The following is a 23,163-nucleotide window of genomic DNA, read 5'->3' on the forward strand; positions in this document are numbered from 1 at the left end:
GTTAGAATTACCTTTTTAGATGTTTTTAAAGCTTTGTTAAAAAAGATTTTTTGAAGATACTTTGTTTTAATATGTTTTTAAAAATGCTTTGTTTTAATATGTTTTAAAGTCTTTTTTTTAAAAGATGTTTTAGAGTGGTTTTTAGTGTTTTTGTTTGCCACCCTGGGATCCTTCTGGGAGGAAGGGCAGGATGTAAATTTTATAAATAATAAATAAATAAATATTATTTTATTACTCATAGTTGTCTGTAGCTGTTACCCAGTGGAACATATGTCTGTGAATTGGGTATATTCTCTCTACCATGCCATTATTGTCTCAAGTTTTAGATGCTACACTAATTGCTCCCCAACCTTTGCTTTCACCCTCTTAATATTTATTTATTTATTGCATTTATATACCGCCCCATAGCCGAAGCTCTCTGGGCGGTTTACAACAATTAAAACATTGTCTTAAAACAGACAATGGGTTTGAAAACAATATATATCTTTTATAAGAAAGATAAACAGTAATAAAAAGTCTGGAGCTGGTTTCTGGATGGTGTCTTTTGGAACAGGGTCATTGTGAAAAATCTCATTGTCTGCTCAGCTCTAATGGAGCTATTGAAATATTGAGAAATATCTATTTTTTAGTCATCTTGGGATGACCATTTTAATTGCTCAGCACTGACTGAAGTAGTTGCAAAGTCCAGCTTGCATGCTAAAGAACAATCCTGCTTACAGTGTTTTATTGAGGGGAAGAGGGAGTTCATGGCCTTTTTGATGTGGAACAGTAGAACTCTGTATTGTGTATAATGCAGAATTTATATTTTGATGTCTTTCAACAATGGGATATAAATAAATATTTGTGACCATCCTTTTGCTAATGCATTGTAATAGAGGAGGAGGAGGTCTTAGTTGTTTATACGTTAAGAACATAATAAAGGATTTGTTACTGAGTCATGTAGTCCTGGCCACTGTAGTCATTGGGACTAAAGCATCCAGTTTCATCCACTTTAAAGCAGAATAATTATATTTCAATGAGACTTGGCATTGGTAAACTTTCTCTGTGTTGCACCCAATGACATTTTTCCAGATAGTGATTATATTAAACCATCTGTCATATTTGAGTCAGTGAATGAAACCAGATTAGAGAAAAATGGAAACACTATCAAAGATGGATTTGAGATAGATTTCATATATATCATATATTTTGCAACCGTTTGGCTCATATGTTGCCTTTGTGTGCTGTGGATCAGACATTTTTCAACAAGAATCCTTTGGATTTTCCAAAGCCACACACTGCAGCTTGGTTTTATCTCTAGCCCAAATAAATCACAAAGAAGATGACATAATTATTGTAATTAATCTGATTTAATACATACTGCACATACAAATGTAAGCAACTGAACCAAGGTTCACGAACAAGGTGTGTTTGAAAAGAAGTTGTGTGGGTGTGATAAGTACTTTTTAAAATTGTTTGTCCTCTGGCACTTTAATGGAGCCCTTGTGGCTGCTGCTTTCACAGTATGTACTTAGTGGCACCAGTTTCAGTGGTGAAAGGTACTTGAAGTAGGGCTGCTTGACTGGAACGCTAATGAAAGTGCAGCTGTTGATAGTGATCTTTCTCCCCCGCTGACATTGAATCAGTTTCAGTGATAGGTCGTGTGTGCGTATGTGAGGATTGCTAAAAAAAAACCCTAACACCCTGGAGTTTGGAATAGGAAGGTTAATGGGGCCACGATGATGCTAAATGTTCCAAGTTGCCAGGTACATCTATTGCTAGGGAAATTACTGATAAATGGCCCACAGTGGCTAGGACAGCCTTTCCCAACCCGTGTGTCTCCAGATGTTGTTGGACCACAACTCCCATCAGCCTCAGCCAGCATTGCCAATGGTCAGGAAAGATGGGAGTTGTGGTCCAGCAACATCTGGAGGCACACTGGTTGGGAAAGGCTGGGCTAGGAAATAAGAAGACACTTCTCTGGAATTTAGAGCCACTTTTGGCAAAAAGCAAACCTTTCTCCCCTCTCTCCCTGTGAGAGTAACACACGCTGCAGTTCTGAGCAGGGCTGCAAGGGGCGGAGGGCTAGCTTTGAACTCTGGAAAGTACTTTTTGGGGCTACCTTGCTTTGAAGATCTGATTTGTGTGGGACAATAGATTTTGCTATTTGTTGTAGTTCAGCTGTGCTAGTAGTTAACTAGTAGTTAATAGTTAGCCTCTGTATTTATAAATAACGACTGTATTTGTAAATAAACTCAAATATTACAAAACACCATAAGTAGTCATCACTTTTTCCAAAGGAAACCAAACCCAGCTAAGCCTTGCACTCCTAGAACTTCCACACTCTTCAGAGAGGTAAGGCACATGTGACAATACAATCTGAAGTGGTTAGTTGGTGGAAGATGTGTCTAGCTGTGCAACTAGAAAAGGTCATGCTCCAGGTGGCAGAGGGAACTCAGTCAGGCTTGTTCTCCAATAAGAAAATAACCTATGGAACCCATTTCAACCTAGTTGTGTTTCCAGATGTATACAGAACCAGAAAGTATACACCAGTGCAACTGAAATATTATATCACAACAAAAGATAAATAGTTGAAAACAGAGGCGGGTAACTGCTGGCCTCCATATGTTGGATTCCAGCACCATCATTCTTGATTATTGGCCATATTGGCTGAGGCTCATAGGAGTTAAAGTCTGACAACAGCTGGAGGGCCACAGATTTCCCACCTCAGAACGTAACAGACTAAAAGATAATTCAAGCCATGCTTGGCTGTATAGAATTACAGAAGTTTTTTGAGATCCTAATCAATAAAATCTATTTGCCTTCAGATTCACAGACAAGAAATACAGCACCACAGCTTAAATCTGAATTCATGTCAAACATATAGAAAGGCAATATTTTGCACCATCAAAACCCTTTATCTGAGGTTACAGGCTCCATTTCTCATATCCTGCCAGCGTTTCAACCATTCTGCTGTGAACCACACAAACCAGAAAGGAAAATCCCAAAGCTAGATGAGCACTTCCTGGTCCCCATGGCAACAAACTGCAGTTGTACATATTTAAATGCTAGTTCTCTTTGCATTTTTCCACAGAGCAAAGCAATATTTCTGCATACTCTTTTCTGATGCAGTTGCTTTGATGTGTCTACATGTCTTCTAATTATATGGCACACTTAATTTAAAAATATCAAATATTACCCTCTTTAAGTATCAAAACTACTGGTACTGAGAAAGAAAAGAAAATGCAGAGGTAAAAATAATCCCCCATTATGACTAACATTCAACATTCCGCATAGAGAAGCAATGTTTGTATATACTTATTTCAAGTAACGGATGCAAAGCCAGGCTGCTGTGAATGATTAGCTCTACATGACTACACTAGCAGGGACGGGAAAGACTCTTTGGCTCTTACATATGACCCCTTGGTTTCTGAAAGCCACATGGCAATCTCCTAAACAAATATCACTTCTTGGTGGGCATGTCCACATGGATTGAATAGCCACACAGATGTGGCTTCAGAACATCTGTACAAATGTGTGCTCCTTACAGATGATGGTTAGGATGCCTTACACATGGTTCTTTGCACAAAATAGATGTGATTTTCCTACATGGAAAGTAATAACCATTTAGGGTATCATCATATGGGAAGTATTGTCACTTGCGAAAGGACTCAAAACGTGTGTAATTCAGCCTCAGCAGCAGGTTTTCTGAAGAAAAATAGTAGCCAGAGGGTAAATTACTGAAGCAGTGTATGATCTAATAGCAGTCGGTGGGGAAATGAGTGAGCAATCCATTTCTCCATCTATGAAGCAATCCATGCTTCAGAACATACCTTTCTTCAGAAACAGTTGCTGAGATGTGGAGTAGGGTTGCTTACCCATTTTCCCAGCAGCCCATTTTTCCCCAATCCAACTCGCCCTTTCAAGCCGTTATAGCCGTGATTCTGCCCACCTTGGAAGAGGGTCAAGTGCAAACAAAGCATCAATGACTTCCTGGTTCTGTCAGGAGTGGGGGTTTCCAAACCACTGTAGTGAAGGGACTGTTGGAGGGCAGGTTCTTTCCCCAGGTGGGGGCAAAGTTGCTGGTGATTCTCCATCTTGCCTCCTGTTTGTCCTGTCCCAGTAGTTTAACAGAAACAGGAACGCAGAGTGAGAAGAAGAAGAGACATGACTCGTGATGAGAGACAGAGGAATAATTCCTGACAGAATCCAGAGTAGTTAATACCTGATTTAAACCAGTTTATGAAAATGGGATCATATTGCTACTGTCCTCAGTAAGGCTTTTGCTCTGGGTTAGTAATTTGAATCCAACACAAGGGGTTTTAACTACAGTCCAGGTGCACCCTCAGTACCAAGTGCAGCAATTTACCTGCTCCACTCTTTGAAGGGGATTGACCCCAACACTTCATTCCATTTCCCTTCCTCCTCCAGTTTTTCAATCTGGTGGCCTGCAGCTGACCAGAAGTGATTTTACAGGAGTTCTGCTGCAGAAGCTACTGTATACAATGCAGGCAGGATAAGAAAAAGAAGGCAGGAAAGGCTAGAATAAGAAGCTTTGTGCTTGTGGGTTAAAGATTTCCATGCTCTTTAAAATATAAAACATGCTCAGGGGCATTTCATCAGAGCTTGGAAAAGTTACTTTTTTTAAACTACAATTCCCATCAGCCCCAGCAGCATGGCCACTGGATTGGGCTGATGGGAGTTGTAGTTCAAAAAAAGTAACTTTTCCAAGCTCTGCATTTCATGACTTCACGTTGAATCACCAAAGCCTCATGGTCTAGTTGAGAATAATGATTAGGCCAATTACAGCGTGTTGTGCAAGTTTTGCCTCTTAGGAGCCATTATTAAACAATACTGGCTTTCAGCTATGGAACATCACATGGTGTCAGGAAAACAACATTGCCATGCCAGTGACTGCCAGCTATGAAGGGCAAAGCAAAAAGAAAACTGCTGAGGCTCACTTCTGATTACAGCGTGAATGGGATGGATCCTGCACTTTGGGGATTTTTCATTTTTTTATTTCTTACATTTGTTTTCCATCTTTCCTCCAAGGAGCACTCCTCCCCATTTTATCCTTGCAACAACTCTGTAAGGCAGGTTAGGCTGAGAGGCAGTGACTGGCCCAAGGTCACCCAGTGAGCTTCATGGCCAAGTGGGGATTCGAACCCTGGTCTCCCAGGTCATAGTCCAACACCCAAACTACACCATTTAAGGTGGGCTGCGAGAGGAGCAGTCATTCTCCTCTCCCCATATTTCACATCTTTTTTTTTTACAGGAATCAGACAAAAACACTTAACAAACAAATAGAATTCTGGACCAGAGAAAAAGCAGTGGCATGATAGTTGAACTAACATAATATTATTTTGCATTACGGGTTTAATATAGAAGAAGACAACCACAGTTGAGTTTTCATATTCGTCAAACAGAGGTCCGCTTCACATGTTACATGCAGCTAAACTTACTTTGTTCTGTTGTTTACAGCTCATGTTTGTCTGGCAGAGCTAAACCACCAGCCTGAGTTTGGATGACACATGAAGGCAAACTGTGATTTAGTTCAGTGCAGCATAGCCACAAAATACCAGTGAGGAACAAAGTGGCTGCAATCTCTGCTCTGGGCACACACACATTTGCTTATTTGTGCTAAGCATAGTTTGGCTTAGCATTACATTTCAATGAGAGCAGAGATACTCAAGGCATCATAAACAAAATTAACGGATGATAATTCCCCAGCTAATTTGAATCATTAATTATTTTTCCAAATTGTTGCCCATATACAAATATATATGGGCATTTGTCTTCATTTGTTTAATAGAAATTTTGTGGGAATTTTTTATTGAAAATTTCTGTATGCAACAAACTGCACAGTTAGATGTTAACCTATTCCCTTCTGTTCTTGCAATATTTCACAAGGTTTAGTTAAAAGTCTGTCATTTTCTGGGCTTTGTGAAAGTATATCCAAAACACCTTATGCTGTCCTTTAACGGAAGGGCCCTTGTCAGTAAGACTTAGGGGGACACACACACACAGCAGTCAGAAACCACTGGTGATTCCTGGCCCACACTTTGAGAATCACTGGACTGTCAGATGATTTGTCCTGATTGGTGATAGCCTATTGTAATTTGTTTTTGAAGCACTCTTAAAAATAGAGGGCCCACCAGTAAAGAAAAGCTGTCACTCCTCCAGTGTGTCATCATGACTGTTTTAGAATTTGGGTCAGTTTTATTATTATGAAAAATAAAACTATTTCATCCCATAAAAGGCATATTGTTTTATGATGTGTCTTAACAGTCGGCGTCTGTGTTGGAATTGCTTTTTAATATGTTTTTTTCCCTAAACAATATCTTTTTTAACCCTTTTTAAAAATATGTCTTTAAAAAGGTTTCTTTAAAAATGTTTTTAAAGTTGTTTTGTTTTAATGTATTTTAAGGTCTGTTTTTACGATGTTTTAAAGTGTTTTTTAGTGCTTTTGTTTGCCGCCCTGGGCTCCTGCTGGGAGGAAGGGCAGGATATAAATCAAATAATAAACAAACAAACAAACTAGCCATCTAAGACTATAAAGAGATGGGGTCAGACATCCTTCAGTAGGGAGAGAGTTCCACATACAAGGAGTCATCATTGAAAAGGACCTTTCTTACCCATATTTCAAACACACTTTCTTCTTTTGGATAAACTACAAAATAGAAAAGGTTCTCCAAGGCATCCTCTTCTGTCTTGCATAACCAATGGATATAGAACTAAGATGTCACTTCTTGATTTTCTGTGTGTTTAAAACAACACATCTTAGAAACAAATGAAGATGCAGACTGGGGAAAATCTCTACTTAAAAGGCCTGTTGGAAGAGGAACCTTCCTTCAGTAGATGTCTTCAGTATACACCAAAAAGACAACAGAGATGGTGTCTGTCTAATATTTAAAGGAAGGGAATTCCAAAGGGTAGGTGCCACAGTGCTAAAAGCTCAATTTCTATATTGTGCAGAATAGACCTGCTGATAAGACAGTATCAGCAGGAGGCCATCAACTGCAGAGCACAGTGATCAACTGGGTATATAAGGGGTGAGACAATATTTCAAATATCTTGGTAGCTAATTGGCAGCCAGTATAATTCGTTCAATAGTTGGGTAGCATGTTGGCAATACCCTGTCCTGGTGAGACCACCATGTAGAGCACATTGCAGTAATCCAGCCTGGAGGTTACCAGCACATGGACACCTGTGGTCAAGCTATCCCGGTCCAGAAATGGCTGTAGCTATGTTTACAGTTGAAGCTGGTAAAAGACACTCATAGCTACTGAGGTCACCTGAACCTTCAGTGACAGAGATGGATCCAGGAGCACTCCCAGACTATGAACCTTCAGGGGGACGACAACGCCATCCTAGCAGGCAATTGACCAATTTTCCAGACTCAAGAACCACCTACCCATAGTGCTTCCATCTTGCTAGGATTCAAAGTCACTTTATTGGCCCTCATCCAGCCCTCCACTAAGTCCAGGCACTGGTCCAGGGCTTGCATGGCCTCTCCCAATTCAGATGTTCGAGAAATAGAGCTGAGTGTCATCAGTGTACTGCTGACACATATCTCCTGATGACCATTCCCAATAGCTTCATATAGATGTTAAACAGCTTGGGGACAAGATAGTATCCTGCGGCACCCCACAACACAACTGCCAGGGAGCGGAAATACAATCACCCAAAGCTATTCTCTGAAAATGACCCTGAAGGTAGGATCGAAACCACTGTAAAACAGTGCCTCTGACACCCATCTCACCAAGTCAGCTCAGAAGGATATAATTGTCAATGGTATCAAAATCCGCTGAGAGATCAAGTAAGAATAACAAGATTGTACTCCCCCTGCCCTTCTCCTGTTAAGGTCATCCATCAGGACGACCAAGGCTGATTCAGTCCCATTACGATAATAGAACTCAGATTAGAACAGATCAAGATAATCTGTTTCATCCAAGAGTACTTTTTTGCACCATAACCCTCTCAATTACTGCCTGAAAAGGGGAGAATTTGCATCCAGGTGATAGTTGTGACAAACCAATGGTTCCAGGATGGTATTCTGAATCATCTTCAAGAGCATAACCTAAGGGGTGCATTTTGGCTGGGCCTGTTTAATTAGCAGGCCTGGGGGGGTGTCTTTCCATCCGTTCTATGTTTTTCACTTTCCCCCCCATTTATACTGCCAAGAGGCTCATGGAAATTGGCATTCAACTTCTGGTGTTCTTGGGAGTATTACTGATTCACATTAGTCTCAAGAGCTTGTCATTCTGATTTAGGGATGGGAAAGCTGTGGCCTTCTGGATGTTACCGGACTACAACTCCCATCATCCCTGACCATTGGCATAATCCCTGAGCGTTGGCTGGGGCTGATGGGAGTTGGAGTTCAACAACATCAAGAAGAGATCCCCCCAAACTGTTCTAATGCATGAATTCACTGTGAGGATATTCTAGTCCTTTCAGAGATAGTATAAGCTCCCTATTAGAATTTTATGTGTGAACATAACTTGAGATTCAAAGAACCACTGCTTGAGATACCCAGGGGGAATCATAGAATCATAGAGTTGGAAGGGGCCTTGTAGGCCATTGAGTCCAGCCCCCTGCTCACAGCAGGAAATCCACAGCTAGAGCATCTCCCGCAGATAGATGTCCAGCCTCTGCTTGAAGACATCCAGCGAAGGGGATCCCACCACCTCCCTAGGCAGTCGGTTCCATTGCCGAACTGCCCTTACTGTCAAGAAGTTCCTTCTAATTTCCAATCTGAATTTACGCTCCTGCAACTTAAAACCATTAGACCTAGTCCTACCCTCTGGGGCAGCAGAGAACAAATCTGTACCCTCCTCTATGTGACAGCCCTTCAGGTACTTAAAGAGTGCAATCATGTTGCCCCTCAGCAACAGTCTCTTCACCAGACTGAACATGCCAAGTTCCTTCAACCTTTCCTCATAAGACTTGTTCTCCATACCGGCTATCATCCTCGTCGCCCTCTTCTGAACCCGCTCTAACTTCTCTATATCTTTCTTAAAATGAGGCGCCCAGAACTGAACGCAGTATTCCAGATGAGGCCTGACCAATGCAGAATATAGTGGGACTATTACTTCCCTCGACCTGGAAACTATAGCTCTGTTTATGCAGCCCAAAACCACGTTTGCCTTTTTTGCCGCAGCATCACACTGCTGGGTCATGTTCAACTTACGATCCACTACAATTCCAAGGTCCTTCTCACACGCACTACTGCTAAGCCGGGTATTTCCCATCCTGTACCCGTGCATTTTGTTTTTGTGGCCTAAATGCAGAATCCTGCATTTGTCTTTATTGAATGTCATTTTATTAATTTCAGCCCAATTTTCTAGTCTATCCAGGTCCCTTTGGATTTTATTCCTGTCTTCCATTGTGTTAGCTATCCCTCCCAGTTTCGTATCATCCGCAAACTTCATAAGGCTTCCCTCCACCCCATCATCTAAGTCATTGATAAAAATGTTGAAGAGTATCGGCCCCAGGACAGAACCCTGTGGCACTCCACTCGAGACCTCCTTCCAGTCCGAAGCAGAGCCACCGACGACCACTCTTTGAGTACGGTTTTCCAACCAGTTGTGAATCCACCTGACAGTATTTCCATGTAGTCCGCATTTGACCAGTTTGCTAATCAAAAGGTCGTGGGGGACTTTGTCAAACGCCTTGCTGAAATCTAGATAGATGACATCTACAGCATTTCCACCATCTACTAAGCTAGTGACCCGTTCAAAAAAAGAGATGAGATTAGTTTGACAGGATTTTTTCTTGACAAACCCATGCTGGCTCCTTCTAATCACAGCATTGTCATCTAGATAGTTGCCAATGGACTCTTTTATTATCCGTTCTAATATCTTTCCCGGTATTGAAGTCAGACTGACCGGCCTGTAATTCCCCAGATCTTCTTTTTTACCCTTTTTAAAGAGCGGGACGACGTTTGCTCATCTCCAATCCTCCGGCACCTCTCCCGTTCTCCAGGATATCTCAAAGATGATGGCAAGAGGTTCCGAGAGTACATCCGCTAGTTCCTTCAATACTCTGGGATGCAGTTCATCATGCCCTGGAGATTTGAACTCATTTAGGTTAACTAGGTATTTCTTGACTATCTCCTTATCAATCTCAAACTGCAGTCCCGACCCCTTACTGAGATTGCTACCGATGCAAGGTTGCACACTGTTCCCTTTTTGGGAGAAAACAGAGGCAAAATAGGCTTTGAGCAGTTCTGCTTTTTCCTCGTTATCTGTCAACATTTTGCCATCTTCATTGAGCAGCAGTCCCACCGTTTGCTTGGTCTTTCTCTTGCTTTGAACATATCTGAAAAACCCCTTTTTGTTGTTCCTCGCTTCCATCGCCAGCCTCAGCTCATTCTGGGTTTTAGCTTTCCTTATGCTATTCCTGCAAGCCTGAGCCGCTCGTCGGTACTCTTCCTTGGTGATGCGTCCTTCCTTCCATTCTTTATACATGCTCTTTTTTACTTTTACCTCCTCCACCAGTCTTCCGTGTAGCCACATTGGCTTTTTCCGATGTCTTCCATTTTTCTTCCTCTTTGGAATTGTTTGCGACTGCACTTTTTGTAATACATTCTTCATGAACTCCCACGCTTCTTGGGCTCCTTTTTTCTTTAGTCTATCTAGCCACGGGATCCTACCCATCATTTCCCTGAGCTTGCTAAAATCGGCTTTCCTGAAATCCAAGGTCCATGTTTGACTATATTCTTCTTTGGCTTTCCCCAAAATCCCGAATTCCAGCATTACGTGGTCACTTTCCCCCAAGGTACCGACCGCTTTAATTCCCGTGACTAATTCGTCCGTGTTAGTTAAGATCAGGTCCAGGATTGCCGATCCCCTTGTTCCTTCTTCTACTTTTTGAAAGAGGAAATTATCAGCAAGGCCCATCAGGAATTTGTTGGAGGCTTTGTGCTTTGCAGAGTTTGTCTCCCAGCAGATATCCGGGTAGTTGAAGTCCCCCATCACTACTACTTCTTGCCTCCTTGAGATTTCAGAGATTTGTTTGAGAAAGGCCTCGTCTACCACCTCTTCTTGGCCAGGGGGTCTGTAGTATACACCTACTACCATGTCGGTTTTATTTGTTTCTCCATTTATTTTTACCCAAATGGTCTCTACCGGACCACTTTGTTCGCTGTCTTGGATTTCCATAGAGGTGTATTTGTCTTTGACGTATAACGCTACTCCCCCTCCTTTTCTGTTGCTTCTATTCTTTCTGTAGAGTTTATATCCTTGAATGGCTATATTCCAATCATGGGAGTCATCCCACCAAGTTTCTGTTATCCCTATGAAGTCATATTTGCCTTGATGCACTAAGACTTCAAGCTCCCCTTGCTTGTTTCCTAAGCTCCGCGCGTTGGTATATAGACAGCAGAAGTCTCTTTTGTCCCGATTGGATTCCTCCGTTGATATACTGTGAGCTTTGCCGTGCATCCCTTTCTCTCTACCAGTGTCTCCTGTACCCTTCAAATCCTTGCATTTACAACCCGCTGTCTTTGGATCGGTCTTTAAGCTATCATCTCCATCCCCCAGAGGCTTTAGTTTAAAGCCCTCTTGATGAGTTTTGCCATACTTCTTCCCAAGAGATTCTTCCCAGTCCTCGTGAGGTGCAGCCCATCTCTTGCCAACAGTCCCCCCTCCAAGAAGCTTAGACCATGGTCCCAGAATCCAAACCTCTCCCGTCGACACCATCTGTGTAACCAGTCGTTGACCTGCAGTATCTTCCTTTCCCTTTGTAATCCTCTATCCTTGACGGGAAGAATTGACGAGAAGACCACCTGCGCCCCCAAATGCTTGACCTTCCTACCCAGAGCCTCATAGTCCGAGGTGATCTGTTCCAAGGTGTTTCTGGCCGTGTCGTTCATGCCCACGTGGATGAGGAGAAAGGGGTACCTATCTTGTTTCCCAATGAGCCTCGGCAGGTTGTCAGCGATGTCCCGGATGCGTGCCCCAGGGAGACAACAGACTTCCCGATTCATTTTGTCCTGCTGGCATACCGGTGCCTCTACCCCCCTGAGCAACGAGTCTCCAACCACCAGCACCCTCCTCTTTTTGCCACGAGCAGTGGTTGCATCAGCTTCCTTTTTCCGGGGTGTGGAGTCTTCCTTTGCAGTCAGTGTCTCTTGATGCAGGTGAGTTTGTTGAGGCTCTTCAGAGGTGCTGTCTGCCAAGAGACACTGAAAGCGATATGTTAGTTGCATCAGTTCTGAATCCCTCCTGTTTTTCCGTGCCCTTACAGTGACAGTCCTCCACGGGGATTTGTTGCTGTTGCAGTCCTGTTCTTCCTTGTCACTTTCTTCCTGTACTTTGTGTCGCTCCCTTAATTCCTCTTGTGTTCTATCGAGGAAGTCCTCATCTTCTCTGATAAGTCGCAGGGTGTCTATGCGTTGCTGCAGCCCCCTAACCTTTTCTTCTAGGAGCGCCACCAATCTGCACTTGCTGCAAGTGTAATTGCGTCTGGTTTCCGTTAAGAAGATGAACATAGCGCACATGTTGCAGGTGACAACAACTGCTTGATCCCCCTCCATTTTATGTTTGTTGTTTCCTATTTCTGTTGTCAGTGGCAGTCTTGATGTTTCTCTTGTGAGTGCCAGGAATTAGTCGAACGGAGTTTGGTTTGGTGTTTTGGTTTTTTGGTTTTATTTAAATTTGCGCACCGTAAGGCACGCACCGCCGAGCCTGATGGGAAAGAAAGTATGCAGATGAGCTGCTTACCTCACCAGAGCTCCGCCTCCTCTCTTGGTCAGCTGCCTCCCAAGTCTCTCAGGTCTTTCAGGGTCAGGAATCCCGAGTCCGAAAAAGCTAACTGGGTAGGGATGAGGTGTCTGGGAGGAATTTCCATCTTTGTATGGAGACTCAGCTCCATAGTTTGGAAACAGTGGCTTTGGAGAAGGGTAGTGCCTGAATTAATAATAAAATATTCAGTCAGTCAATCAATCAATCAATCAATCAATGTCCCACCCGTCCTCCCACAAGAAGCCCAATATTCCGAATATAAGCATTGATTTAGTATTTATGTTAATGAAACAATAGTGCTGAAAGAAATTATATAATTGGCCTGAAGAAGTAAAAAGCAGCAAGATCTCTAATGATTATCAACAACAACCATAATAATATTTATTATTTGTGTCCAGAACAATACATGGCAATGTACAATATAAAACACAGAATAGAAACTTAACCCAATGGCTTACATTCTAACGAGTAAAACAAAACAAAACCATCCACTTGTTTATATGTAGTGATCTGTTTAAACGTTCTATTTTCTGTCACATTATGAATTGTACCCCCAGAGTATGGCTACGAAGTGGAGAAGTGGAGGTAATCTTTCAGTGTGTATATTAGGGATGGAAAGAATTTTCAGTTCTCTCCGTTTGTCATTTTCCCAATCAAAATCAGTTTTATATAGGCAGGTTTCACTAATGTGCACAGTTTTGCAAGCAATTTCTCCTAATATATTCTCCTAATATATTTATTTTTGTAAACATTGTTTGCTTTGTGAACTGCATTCAAAATCTGAATAAGTGCGGATTTCGGAGGATGCCTGTGTTTTGGTTCTCATGTTGTTTAGGAAAGTGCAAATTTGATAGATTTGGCTTGAAATGCGAACAGAAATGAATTTCTCATCCATCCCTAATATATTATACAGTCACAAGAGTGACTGTATAATACAGCCAGCATGGATTTTTCACATTCCGCAATGTTAAATTGAAAATACCCCCGTGCCATTCTGCTGCTTCCCATAAACTCATTTCAAAACAAAACCTTACAAAATTTATAGTCCTGAACTCAGAAATGCTTGCTTAACAACCCTCTAAGTTTTCATGGCGATACACAAAACACTCAGAGAGAATCTAGAGTTCCAAGTGTAAAATGTGAGGGGGGAAATAAGCCCCCTTTTGGACTTTTTTCTGTCCGTGGTTTCATAATCTGTTGAAATGAATTAAAAATCAGCCATGTTCACAGAGTACTTGTAATCAGACTACTGACCTTGCCTCATGCTCTGACCTTCCTTTTCTGCAGTTTAAAGTTTTAAAAAATGCATGATTGATTTTTAATTAATTTAAGAAATTTAGCTCTATGATAGCACAGGCATGCTCAGTAAGAACCAACTGTCAGTGTTCTAAAAGCCAGATTCATAGCTGTTTGCCTTAGCTAATGAGGTGGCCACACCCATGCCAGACATTTATTCCAATTTAAACAGTCATGGCTTCTCCCAAATGGTTCTGGGAAGTGTAGTTTGTGAAGGGTGCTGAGAGTTCTTAGGATACTCCTGTTCCCCTGACAGAATTCCAGTGGTCAGAGTGGTTTAACAGTAAGCTTCTTTTCTGGGGACTGCAGATCTGTGAAGGTAATAGGGCATTTTCTAACAACTCTCAGCACCTTCACAAACTATACTTCCCAGGATTCTTTGGGAGATGCCATGACTTTTTAAAGTGGAATAAAGGTCTGGTGTGGATGTGGCCAGGGATAGCTTTGATTTAAATTTGGGTAGGAGACTTTTCTGTAGAATAAAAAGGTGGGGGAAACCCTGAAAAAGAATGATACTGTTCACAATGTTTTCCTTTTAGTAAGGAAAGGGGCTTTCCCTCTGCCCAGTGTCCACTCACCCAATCTCTTCCCTCCCCCTACTCCCCTGCCCCTTCCTCTGTACCCCTCCCCTTCTCCCTGTCCCTCCACCAGGTCAGTTTCACCTATCTTAAGCATGATTGTATAGGAATAAATCCCAGTGAACTCAATAAGCATGCAAATGATCAAATCCCTCCCCCTCCCTCCTATCCCCTCCCTCTTGCCCCTCCCCCTCTCCTTCCAATCCCCATCTGCTTCCCCTCTCCCCTCTCTTCCTCCTTCCCTCTCCCCTCCTCCTTCCCCAAGATCAGTTTTACCTATCCAAAGCATGATTGCATGGGAGTAAATCCCATTGAACTCAGTAAGCATGCAAAACATCAATCCATTCTCAGCAAACTTGCACGGGATCCCATTTCTTACCTCCTGGATTAAAAAGCAGAGAAATATACGAATAGGCAAAAAAAACCTTGCAGTTTAAGAACGTACCTATAGCCATTTGATATTTCTATCAAACTTTAAAAAGCAGGGAAATTGGGCAGCTCTAGTGAATACACCAGGGGAGCAGGAGACCTGACCTCCTCTCTGAGATATTGTATTGTCCTACAAAGTTCTAAAAAATGCAAACATAATTTGGGTTGCTCTTTCACAGTCCAATCCACTTCCTGTATAGCTTGGAAGAATTTGGTAACGTGCCTCTGGTGAGTGGTGGCAACATTTGCAGTCAGCCCAAAGAACAGAAACAAGATATGTGCTGCGCTGATCTTGTTTTAGCAGGGAGAAGTAACAATAAGAACATAAGAACATAAGAAGAGCCTGCTGGATCAGGCCAGTGGCCCATCTAGTCCAGCATCCTGTTCTCACAGTGGCCAACCAGGTGCCTGGGGGAAGCCCGCAAGCAGGACCCGAGTGCAAGAACACTCTCCCCTCCTGAGGCTTCCGGCAACTGGTTTTCAGAAGCATGCTGCCTCTGATTAGGGTGGCAGAGCACAGCCATCATGGCTAGTAGCCATTGATAGCCCTGTCCTCCATGAATTTGTCTAATCTTCTTTTAAAGCCATCCAAGCTGGTGGCCATTACTGCATCTTGTGGGAGCAAATTCCATAGTTTAACTATGCGCTGAGTAAAGAAGTACTTCCTTTTGTCTGTCCTGAATCTTCCAACATTCAGCTTCTTTGAATGTCCACGAGTTCTAGTATTATGAGAGAGGGAGAAGAACTTTTCTCTATCCACTTTCTCAATGCCATGCATAATTTTATACACTTCTATCATGTCTCCTCTGACCCGCCTTTTCTCTAAACTAAAAAGCCCCAAATGCTGCAACCTTTCCTCGTAAGGGAGTCACTCCATCCCCTTGATCATTCTGGTTGCCCTCTTCTGAACCTTTTCCAACTCTATAATATCCTTTTTGAGATGAGGCGACCAGAACTGTACACAGTATTCCAAATGCGGCCGCACCATAGATTTATACAACGGCATTATGATATCGGCTGTTTTATTTTCAATACCTTTCCTAATTATCGCTAGCATGGAATTTGCCTTTTTCACAGCTGCCGCACACTGGGTCGACATTTTCATCGTGCTGTCCACTACAACCCCGAGGTCTCTCTCCTGGTCGGTCACCGCCAGTTCAGACCCCATGAAAGTATATGTGAAATTAAGATTTTTTTGCTCCAATATGCATAATTTTACACTTGTTTATATTGAATTGCATTTACCATTTTTCCGCCCATTCACTTGATCTTTGACAAATGGGAAGTCAATATTTTACTCTTTATTTTTTATTTTTGTTTTTTTTTTTTTTCTTCTTTTTTTCTTTTTGTTTAACTATTTTTGATTTTGTTTTTTGTCTTTGAATGTTTTATGATTTTGTCTTGTATGTTTTATGAAAATCTGAATAAAAATTATTGAAAAAAAAAAAAAGAAAGTATATGTGAAATTCAGATTTTTTGCTCCAATATGCATAATTTTACACTTGTTTATATTGAATTGCATTTACCATTTTTCCGCCCATTCACTCAGTTTGGAGAGGTCTTTTTGGAGCTCTTCGCAATCCCTTTTTGTTTTAACAACCCTGAACAATTTAGTGTCGTCAGCAAACTTGGCCACTTCACTGCTCACTCCTAATTCTAGGTCATTAATGAACAAGTTGAAAAGTACAGGTCCCAATACCGATCCTTGAGGGACTCCACTTTCTACAGCCCTCCATTAGGAGAACTGTCCGTTTATTCCTACTCTCTGCTTTCTGCTTCTTAACCAATTCCTTATCCACAAGAGGACCTCTCCTCTTATTCCATGACTGGTAAGCTTCCTCAGAAGCCTTTGGTGAGGTACCTTGTCAAACGCTTTTTGAAAGTCTAAATACACTATGTCCACTGGATCACCTCTATCTATATGTTTGTTGACACTCTCAAAGAATTCTAATAGGTTACTGAGACAGGACTTTCCCTTGCAGAAGCCATGCTGGCTGTGCTTCAGCAAGGCTTGTTCTTCTATGTGCTTAGTTAATCTAGCTTTAATAATACTTTCTACCAGTTTTCCAGGGACAGAAGTTAAGCTAACTGGCCTGTAATTTCCGGGATCCCCTCTGGATCCCTTTTTGAAGATTGGCGTTACATTTGCCACTTTCCAGTCCTCAGACACGGAGGAGGACCCAAGGGACAAGTTACATATTTTAGTTAGCAGATCAGCAATTTCACCTTTGAGTTCTTTGAGAACTCTCGGGTGGATGCCATCCGGGCCCGGTGATTTGTCAGTTTTTATATTGTCCATTAAGCTTAGGACTTCCTCTCTCGTTACCACTATTTGTCTCAGTTCCTCAGAATCCCTTCCTGCAAATGTTAGTTCAGGTTCAGGGATCTGCCCTATATCTTCCACTGTGAAGACAGATGCAAAGAATTCATTTAGCTTCTCTGCAATCTCCTTATCGTTCTTTAGTACACCTTTGACTCCCTTATCATCCAAGGGTCCAATCGCCTCCCTAGATGGTCTCCTGCTTTGAATGTATTTATAGAATTTTTTGTTGTTGGTTTTTATGTTCTTAGCAATGTGCTCCTCAAATTCTTTTTTAGCATCCCTTATTGTCTTCTTGCATTTCTTTTGCCAGAGTTTGTGTTCTTTTTTATTTTCTTCATTCGGACAAGACTTCCATTTTCTGAAGGAAGACTTTTTGCCTCTAAGAGCTTCCTTGACTTTGCTCGTTAACCATGCTGGCATCTTCTTGGCCCTGGTGGTACCTTTTCTGATCTGCGGTATGCACTCCAGTTGAGCTTCTAATATAGTGTTTTTAAACAACTTCCAAGCAATATTAGGATATAGTTCAGATAGTAACTTTAAATATGTTTGATTTACTTTGCAATTTCAGTGAAGTTTCCTATGGTAAATCATTTTCTTTTGCTTCTGTTTCTGTGAATATGTGAAGTACAGCAATACTTTGCATACTTTACACTAAAAAACTCCAAAAAGAGTTGTGGAATAATGGCTCTGACTATTCTGCAGAATAGTGTCCAGTGAACATGAAGAGTGTCTCAGTTTGCACAAGATAAAATAGTGGGAGGTGAAATATATTCTAGCAAATTTCTAAGTGTGCTGTATGTTTAATTGACCGTGCCCACCCTTCCTTAAGTAGGGTGGTTTAAGCATAGCAGGCTGAACACATGCATCTTGGGCAGGCCTAGTTTGTATTTTCCAACAGTCATTGCTTAAGTAGCAACTTATTGCTACTTGATTTTACACTGAACTACAGTTTCAGATTCAACTATTAATGCACCCCAAATAGAAACAGAACATAACCTCCAGTTTAAAACACAAAAGGCTATCTTCACCATCATATGACATTAACCAACAAAAAGGCTTTGAAATTAATAAAAATAAATTTGACACAGATTTCTAGGATGATGTACTGCCTTCAAGTCGATTCTGACTTATGGCGACCCTATGACTAGGGTTTTCATGAGGCTGAGAGGCAGTGACTGATGAGAGAAATATAATTTTCTAGGTTAGGTGCTCTGTGGAATCACAGGAAAGAAGCAAAGTAAGAAGAACACCAACAAACATGCAAAAAATGTAATTCTCCATCTTTGGAGATGCAGTCCTGATTGCAGGTGTTGCCACCACTCACCATATGCTCAGAGCCGCATGTTACCAAATTTTGCCTATTAGTGAAGTGACCCTTTTGTCCAGCCAGTCCTCACGATTCGTGGAACTTTCCTTAGAGTTGCCAACTTTTGTTACCAGCCCTTACTCTTAGGTCTTTAGCAGGTGACATTTCCATGCTGTTAAAAGCGTCACCTGTGGTTAGTGACACAGGAACTGGTTAGGCCAGGTTTTCTAGGCAACATTTCGCTTCCTTCCTCTTTCATTCTTCTGTTTCCTTTTCAGTGCATTACAGTTGCCCCTCATTCAGTTTTTCTTAATAGTATCCTGGATGGTGCTAAGGGCCTAGATACAGCTTCATTTGCTTCATCCTACATTGGGAGGTTATTTTTTTCTGTTGGGTTATATTTTCTGACACAAAGGTGTACTTTGAAACAAAGCCAGTTTCAAATTCCTGTAATATTAATACTGAGAATGTAATGATACAGGTAATATAGGAGTCATGAATTAATAGATACTAGCACAGTCTTAAATAATGTTCAGTGTGTGTGTGTGTGTGTAAGAGAGAGAGAGAGAGAGAGAGAGAGAGCAGTGGTATGAGTTGCCACAGTGGAGGTAGGAGAAGTTGAAAGACACAAATGAAGGGGCCAGACTGAAGGTGATGTGGGTAAGGCAGATTGGGGGAAAGCCTAGAGTATTCCTTTGATCTCCCTCCTAAATCCCACCCAGTGAAATTTCATGGGCCTTTTGCTTTTTATCAGGTGCAATGGGAAGCAGTGAGCCAAGAATTATTTTTATAATTGACCACTTTTCGTTCACATGCTGAATTACATCAGACTCCAATTTGTTCAGGGCTATGGCCAAGCAAATGTTAGGCCTGGCTTTCAGGGAACAGGGCTGGAGTAGAAATTGGTCTTCCTCTGCCTCATGCTATGATTGGCTTTTGCTACTCGCAACCTAAACAGAAATACATTATAAAATCCCAGTTAAAGGAATGTTGAGCAGAAGTTGTGGACATCTACAAATTTGGCACATGGAATATTTTTCTGTAATTGTGGCCACAATCAGGCCTCTTCTGAAGCACAAATGTAGATTTATGTATCTTCATTATTTGATACTCTGGAAGAGGCCAGTGTTGTCTTAGAAAAGGACACATAAACTTAAAGCATGTTGCATAAGAATGTCCCACCTGCTCCCATGTTGAAATTAAAGCATGGCTGACCTTCTGCTTGAGGAAGATGTATCCTTTGTATTTGCATGGGACGTTCTGATCTTTAAGTAGTGAGCTTTACATGTCTCCTAAACAGTGATAACCAAATTCATTAACTTTGCTTTTCAAACCAGTGTGTTTTTTCAAGCCCCAAAGAAGATAATGCTCTCGAGCATTTCCTTTCCTCTTGGTACATGTTCTGTTTAGCTAATTTTTCTGAGGCAAAAATGTATTTTGAACCAAAGCCAGTGCTGAAAGAAGACTTATGCTAATGATAATGGGGATATTTCAGATTATATAGATGATATGTGTGAAGAGGAAACTAACTCCAATATGCTTCTGTCACTATAAAGCTTGGAAGATTCCATTTGTAACATGAACAAACAATTTATCATTTCAAAGGCCCTTTTGTGCAGTGCTGTCCATCAGATTCTGAGAGACCTGAGGTCAAAAGATGACAAAATCTCAGTGGCAAACAAGCCGTTTCTTCCTGATTTGTTTTGTTTGCTTAAAGTTATTTTGATTAGATAAATGGTTCAGTAATGCCACTAAAGTTATTAGTATTTTGAAACAGCCAAACATTTGACATGGTATTTCAAAAGCAACAGTGCAATGGCCAATCTCATTATGTAATCTGTTCTTTGCTTTTCTCTAATGAACAGGTTTGAATATAAGTTGCAGATATGCAGGTGTTTTCCATGTTGAGAAGAATCATCGTTACAGCCTTTCAAAAGACGAGGCCATTGAGCTTTGTAAAGCCCTCAACAGCACCATTCCAACATGGGATCAGATGGAGAAAGCTTTTGAACTTGGATTTGAAACCTGCAGGTAGGAAATCTAAAGGAAACACAGTTGAAGACAGATATACCTTCAGAAAGGTGTGGACATTTTGTTTGTTTGGCTGCCAGTTGAGCTGTGCTTCCCCTAGCCTCGTTCCTCAACCAAGAGATGAACATCTATCTATGGATTGAAACTGTTCCCCTCATGCTTTGGACAGAGTGTCCACTTTAATTCCCGAATGCCAGCATGCACCATGTTACTTCACTCCAGCATTATTTCAACATTTCTTTTTCTTTTAAAAAACTTTTTAGACTACTTTTTTAAAGGTTTAAATTAGTTCTGAGAGAGGAGCAGAGGTAGCTCCCTGAGTATCACAAGGGCCAAGCAATCAGAGGTGTGCACTGTGTGGTCTTTAAAAGGGGTGGAAATTGTTTCCTAATTGACTCAATGACAGGCCAATCAGACCTCTGCAAATCAAGCTTATGCTCTAAATTAAAATAATACATCCACTTCCCAGCTGTGGACCCTGTAGGAAGACTGTATGTACTCGAATATGAAGTGAGTGTTTTTCCACAATAGACTCACAGGTGAAATGAAGTAAATTTGTTCCTCAGCCAAGATGTATTTAATTTCTGTCACTCTGGTTCTCTAACCTGCTATGATAATGAGACACACGATGAGTGTCAGAAACCCATTTCACAAGATACCTCTACTCATAGACTTAAGGTAAAGCAGTTTGTTCTATATGTCTGTTGACTGAATGTAAGAATGTTTGTGATGACTTGCACATGAATATTGCCACCTTCACAATTTATCGCATGACTTTAGCCCCTTTACAATCTCCATCCACGTTTAGATAAGAGTATGGAGGGTACCTGATAGCTTCATCCCTGTTGTTAACTACGCTCTTCTAGTGTTCACACAAAGAGCCCAAAAGGAGACCTATGTACTCAGGTGTTCCATGCTGATGAGAGGCTTGCATGATTGGGATTGTGCAGTGAAATTGGGGGGTGGCCAGCAAGCATGGTGACATGCCAACAGATGCAGTCCTGTTCCGCTCCTATACAGTAGGGCCCTGCTTTTCAGCATTCCGCTTTGCGGTGTTCTGCCAAGACGGCAGCTTTCAATTACAGTAAGGCCCCACTCATACAGCGCTTGTTCTGCTTTTACAGCATTTTTCATGCGTCGGGCGCCATTCTATTGAATGAGTTCTGCTTTTTGGCAGGTTTTGCTTTTAGGCGGGGGTCTGGAACATAACCCACCGTATGAGTGGGGCCCTACTGTAACTGAGAATTATGAGATCATCACAATATCCCTTTCTAAGGATTTGGGATCATTCAGTAAACAAGCACAATGGATCACTTTATTTTGATGCTAATTAAGGAAGGTCCACATGGAAATTTAGGCTCCATCTTAAATAGCTACTCTCCCTACTAGCTAATATTGTATGGTCTATCCCCCCCTTTTTTTTTTGTTCTTCTGGTGCTTTATAAGTGTAGATAACATTAAGATAGTTAGCACCACGTGTCACAGAATAAAGGTTAAACTGGTCTATGTCCTCGTGAGTCTTCTTAAATCAGAGTTTTTGAGCTTTCCAAACCAAGATGAAACCAAAATGCACAGCTGAGAGTTAGCAAAGAGTCTTCAGCAATAATGCTAGCTAGCTTTTGGGATTTTTGCCATTTTACTGTGATCTTTTATATGTAATGTAATGATGATGATTATAACAAACATTGATATAGTATTTTAGACTAGTACTCTTCAAACCTTTCAGATGCTGGATCCACCTTTGAGTTAAGGCCAGGCTTTACCAGTGAACTCACTTTTAATGTTTTAACTGTGCACCTCATATGTCTCCCACCCTCTTGTGTTCTCTTTTCCTCCTTTCTCTCACTTTTTCTTTCTCTGTTCATCTTTCTCATTCAATTCAAAATGTTTAAAAAGAAAATGGTGCATAAATTGGGATGTGACCCTATTGTGAGTCACCCCCAACCCACCAGTTAAAGACTCACTTGCTCACAAGCATTATTTTTGTAATCCTTAGAACAGGGATGGCGAAAGCTGTGACCTGCCAGATGTTGCTGGACTACCATTCCCAGCATCCCTTACCATTGACTACATTGGCTGGGGCGATGGGAACTGTGGCCCTCCAGATGTTGCTGGACTCCAAGTTCCAAATCCCTGTCTTATAACAAACCTATAAGGTAGATCTATATGATTGTCCCCATACATCAGATGGAGAGACTGAGCTTGCCTTAAGGCCACTTAATTACATAGCTCATGCAAGATTTGAGCCAGACACTTCCCAGCTCATACTGTTAATCACACTATTAGTCACTGTGCTATGCCAGATTTCATCAGCGGCATTGCAGTTAAGTACAATAAATATTTACCAGCATTCCTGCCCACCTGCATAGATTTATGTGCCACAGGGCAGCTTAAACACTGATCTGGTAACTCAGTTGTCTGGAAGGAATTGTTACTTGCCTTGGGCAACTACATGGAAGCAGAACTGCAGCCTAA

At 41.5% G+C, this 23,163-nt stretch overlaps 1 protein-coding gene across 10 annotated transcripts in view; it reads left to right on the forward strand.

The window, feature by feature from the left end:
* CD44 (CD44 molecule (Indian blood group)) overlaps positions 1 to 23,163 on the forward strand; it is a 132,595-nt gene that overhangs the window by 41,604 nt on the left and 67,828 nt on the right. For all 10 annotated transcript variants that reach the window (XM_061610760.1, XM_061610768.1, XM_061610766.1 and 7 more), the window contains exon 2: positions 20,523 to 20,688. In XM_061610760.1, coding sequence (XP_061466744.1) covers positions 20,523 to 20,688 — 166 coding nt within the window. The remainder of the gene's footprint in view (positions 1 to 20,522; positions 20,689 to 23,163) is intronic.

The sequence above is a fragment of the Rhineura floridana genome, chromosome 2, assembly GCF_030035675.1.
Source record: "Rhineura floridana isolate rRhiFlo1 chromosome 2, rRhiFlo1.hap2, whole genome shotgun sequence".
In the NCBI taxonomy this organism is placed as follows: Eukaryota; Metazoa; Chordata; class Lepidosauria; order Squamata; family Rhineuridae; genus Rhineura; species Rhineura floridana.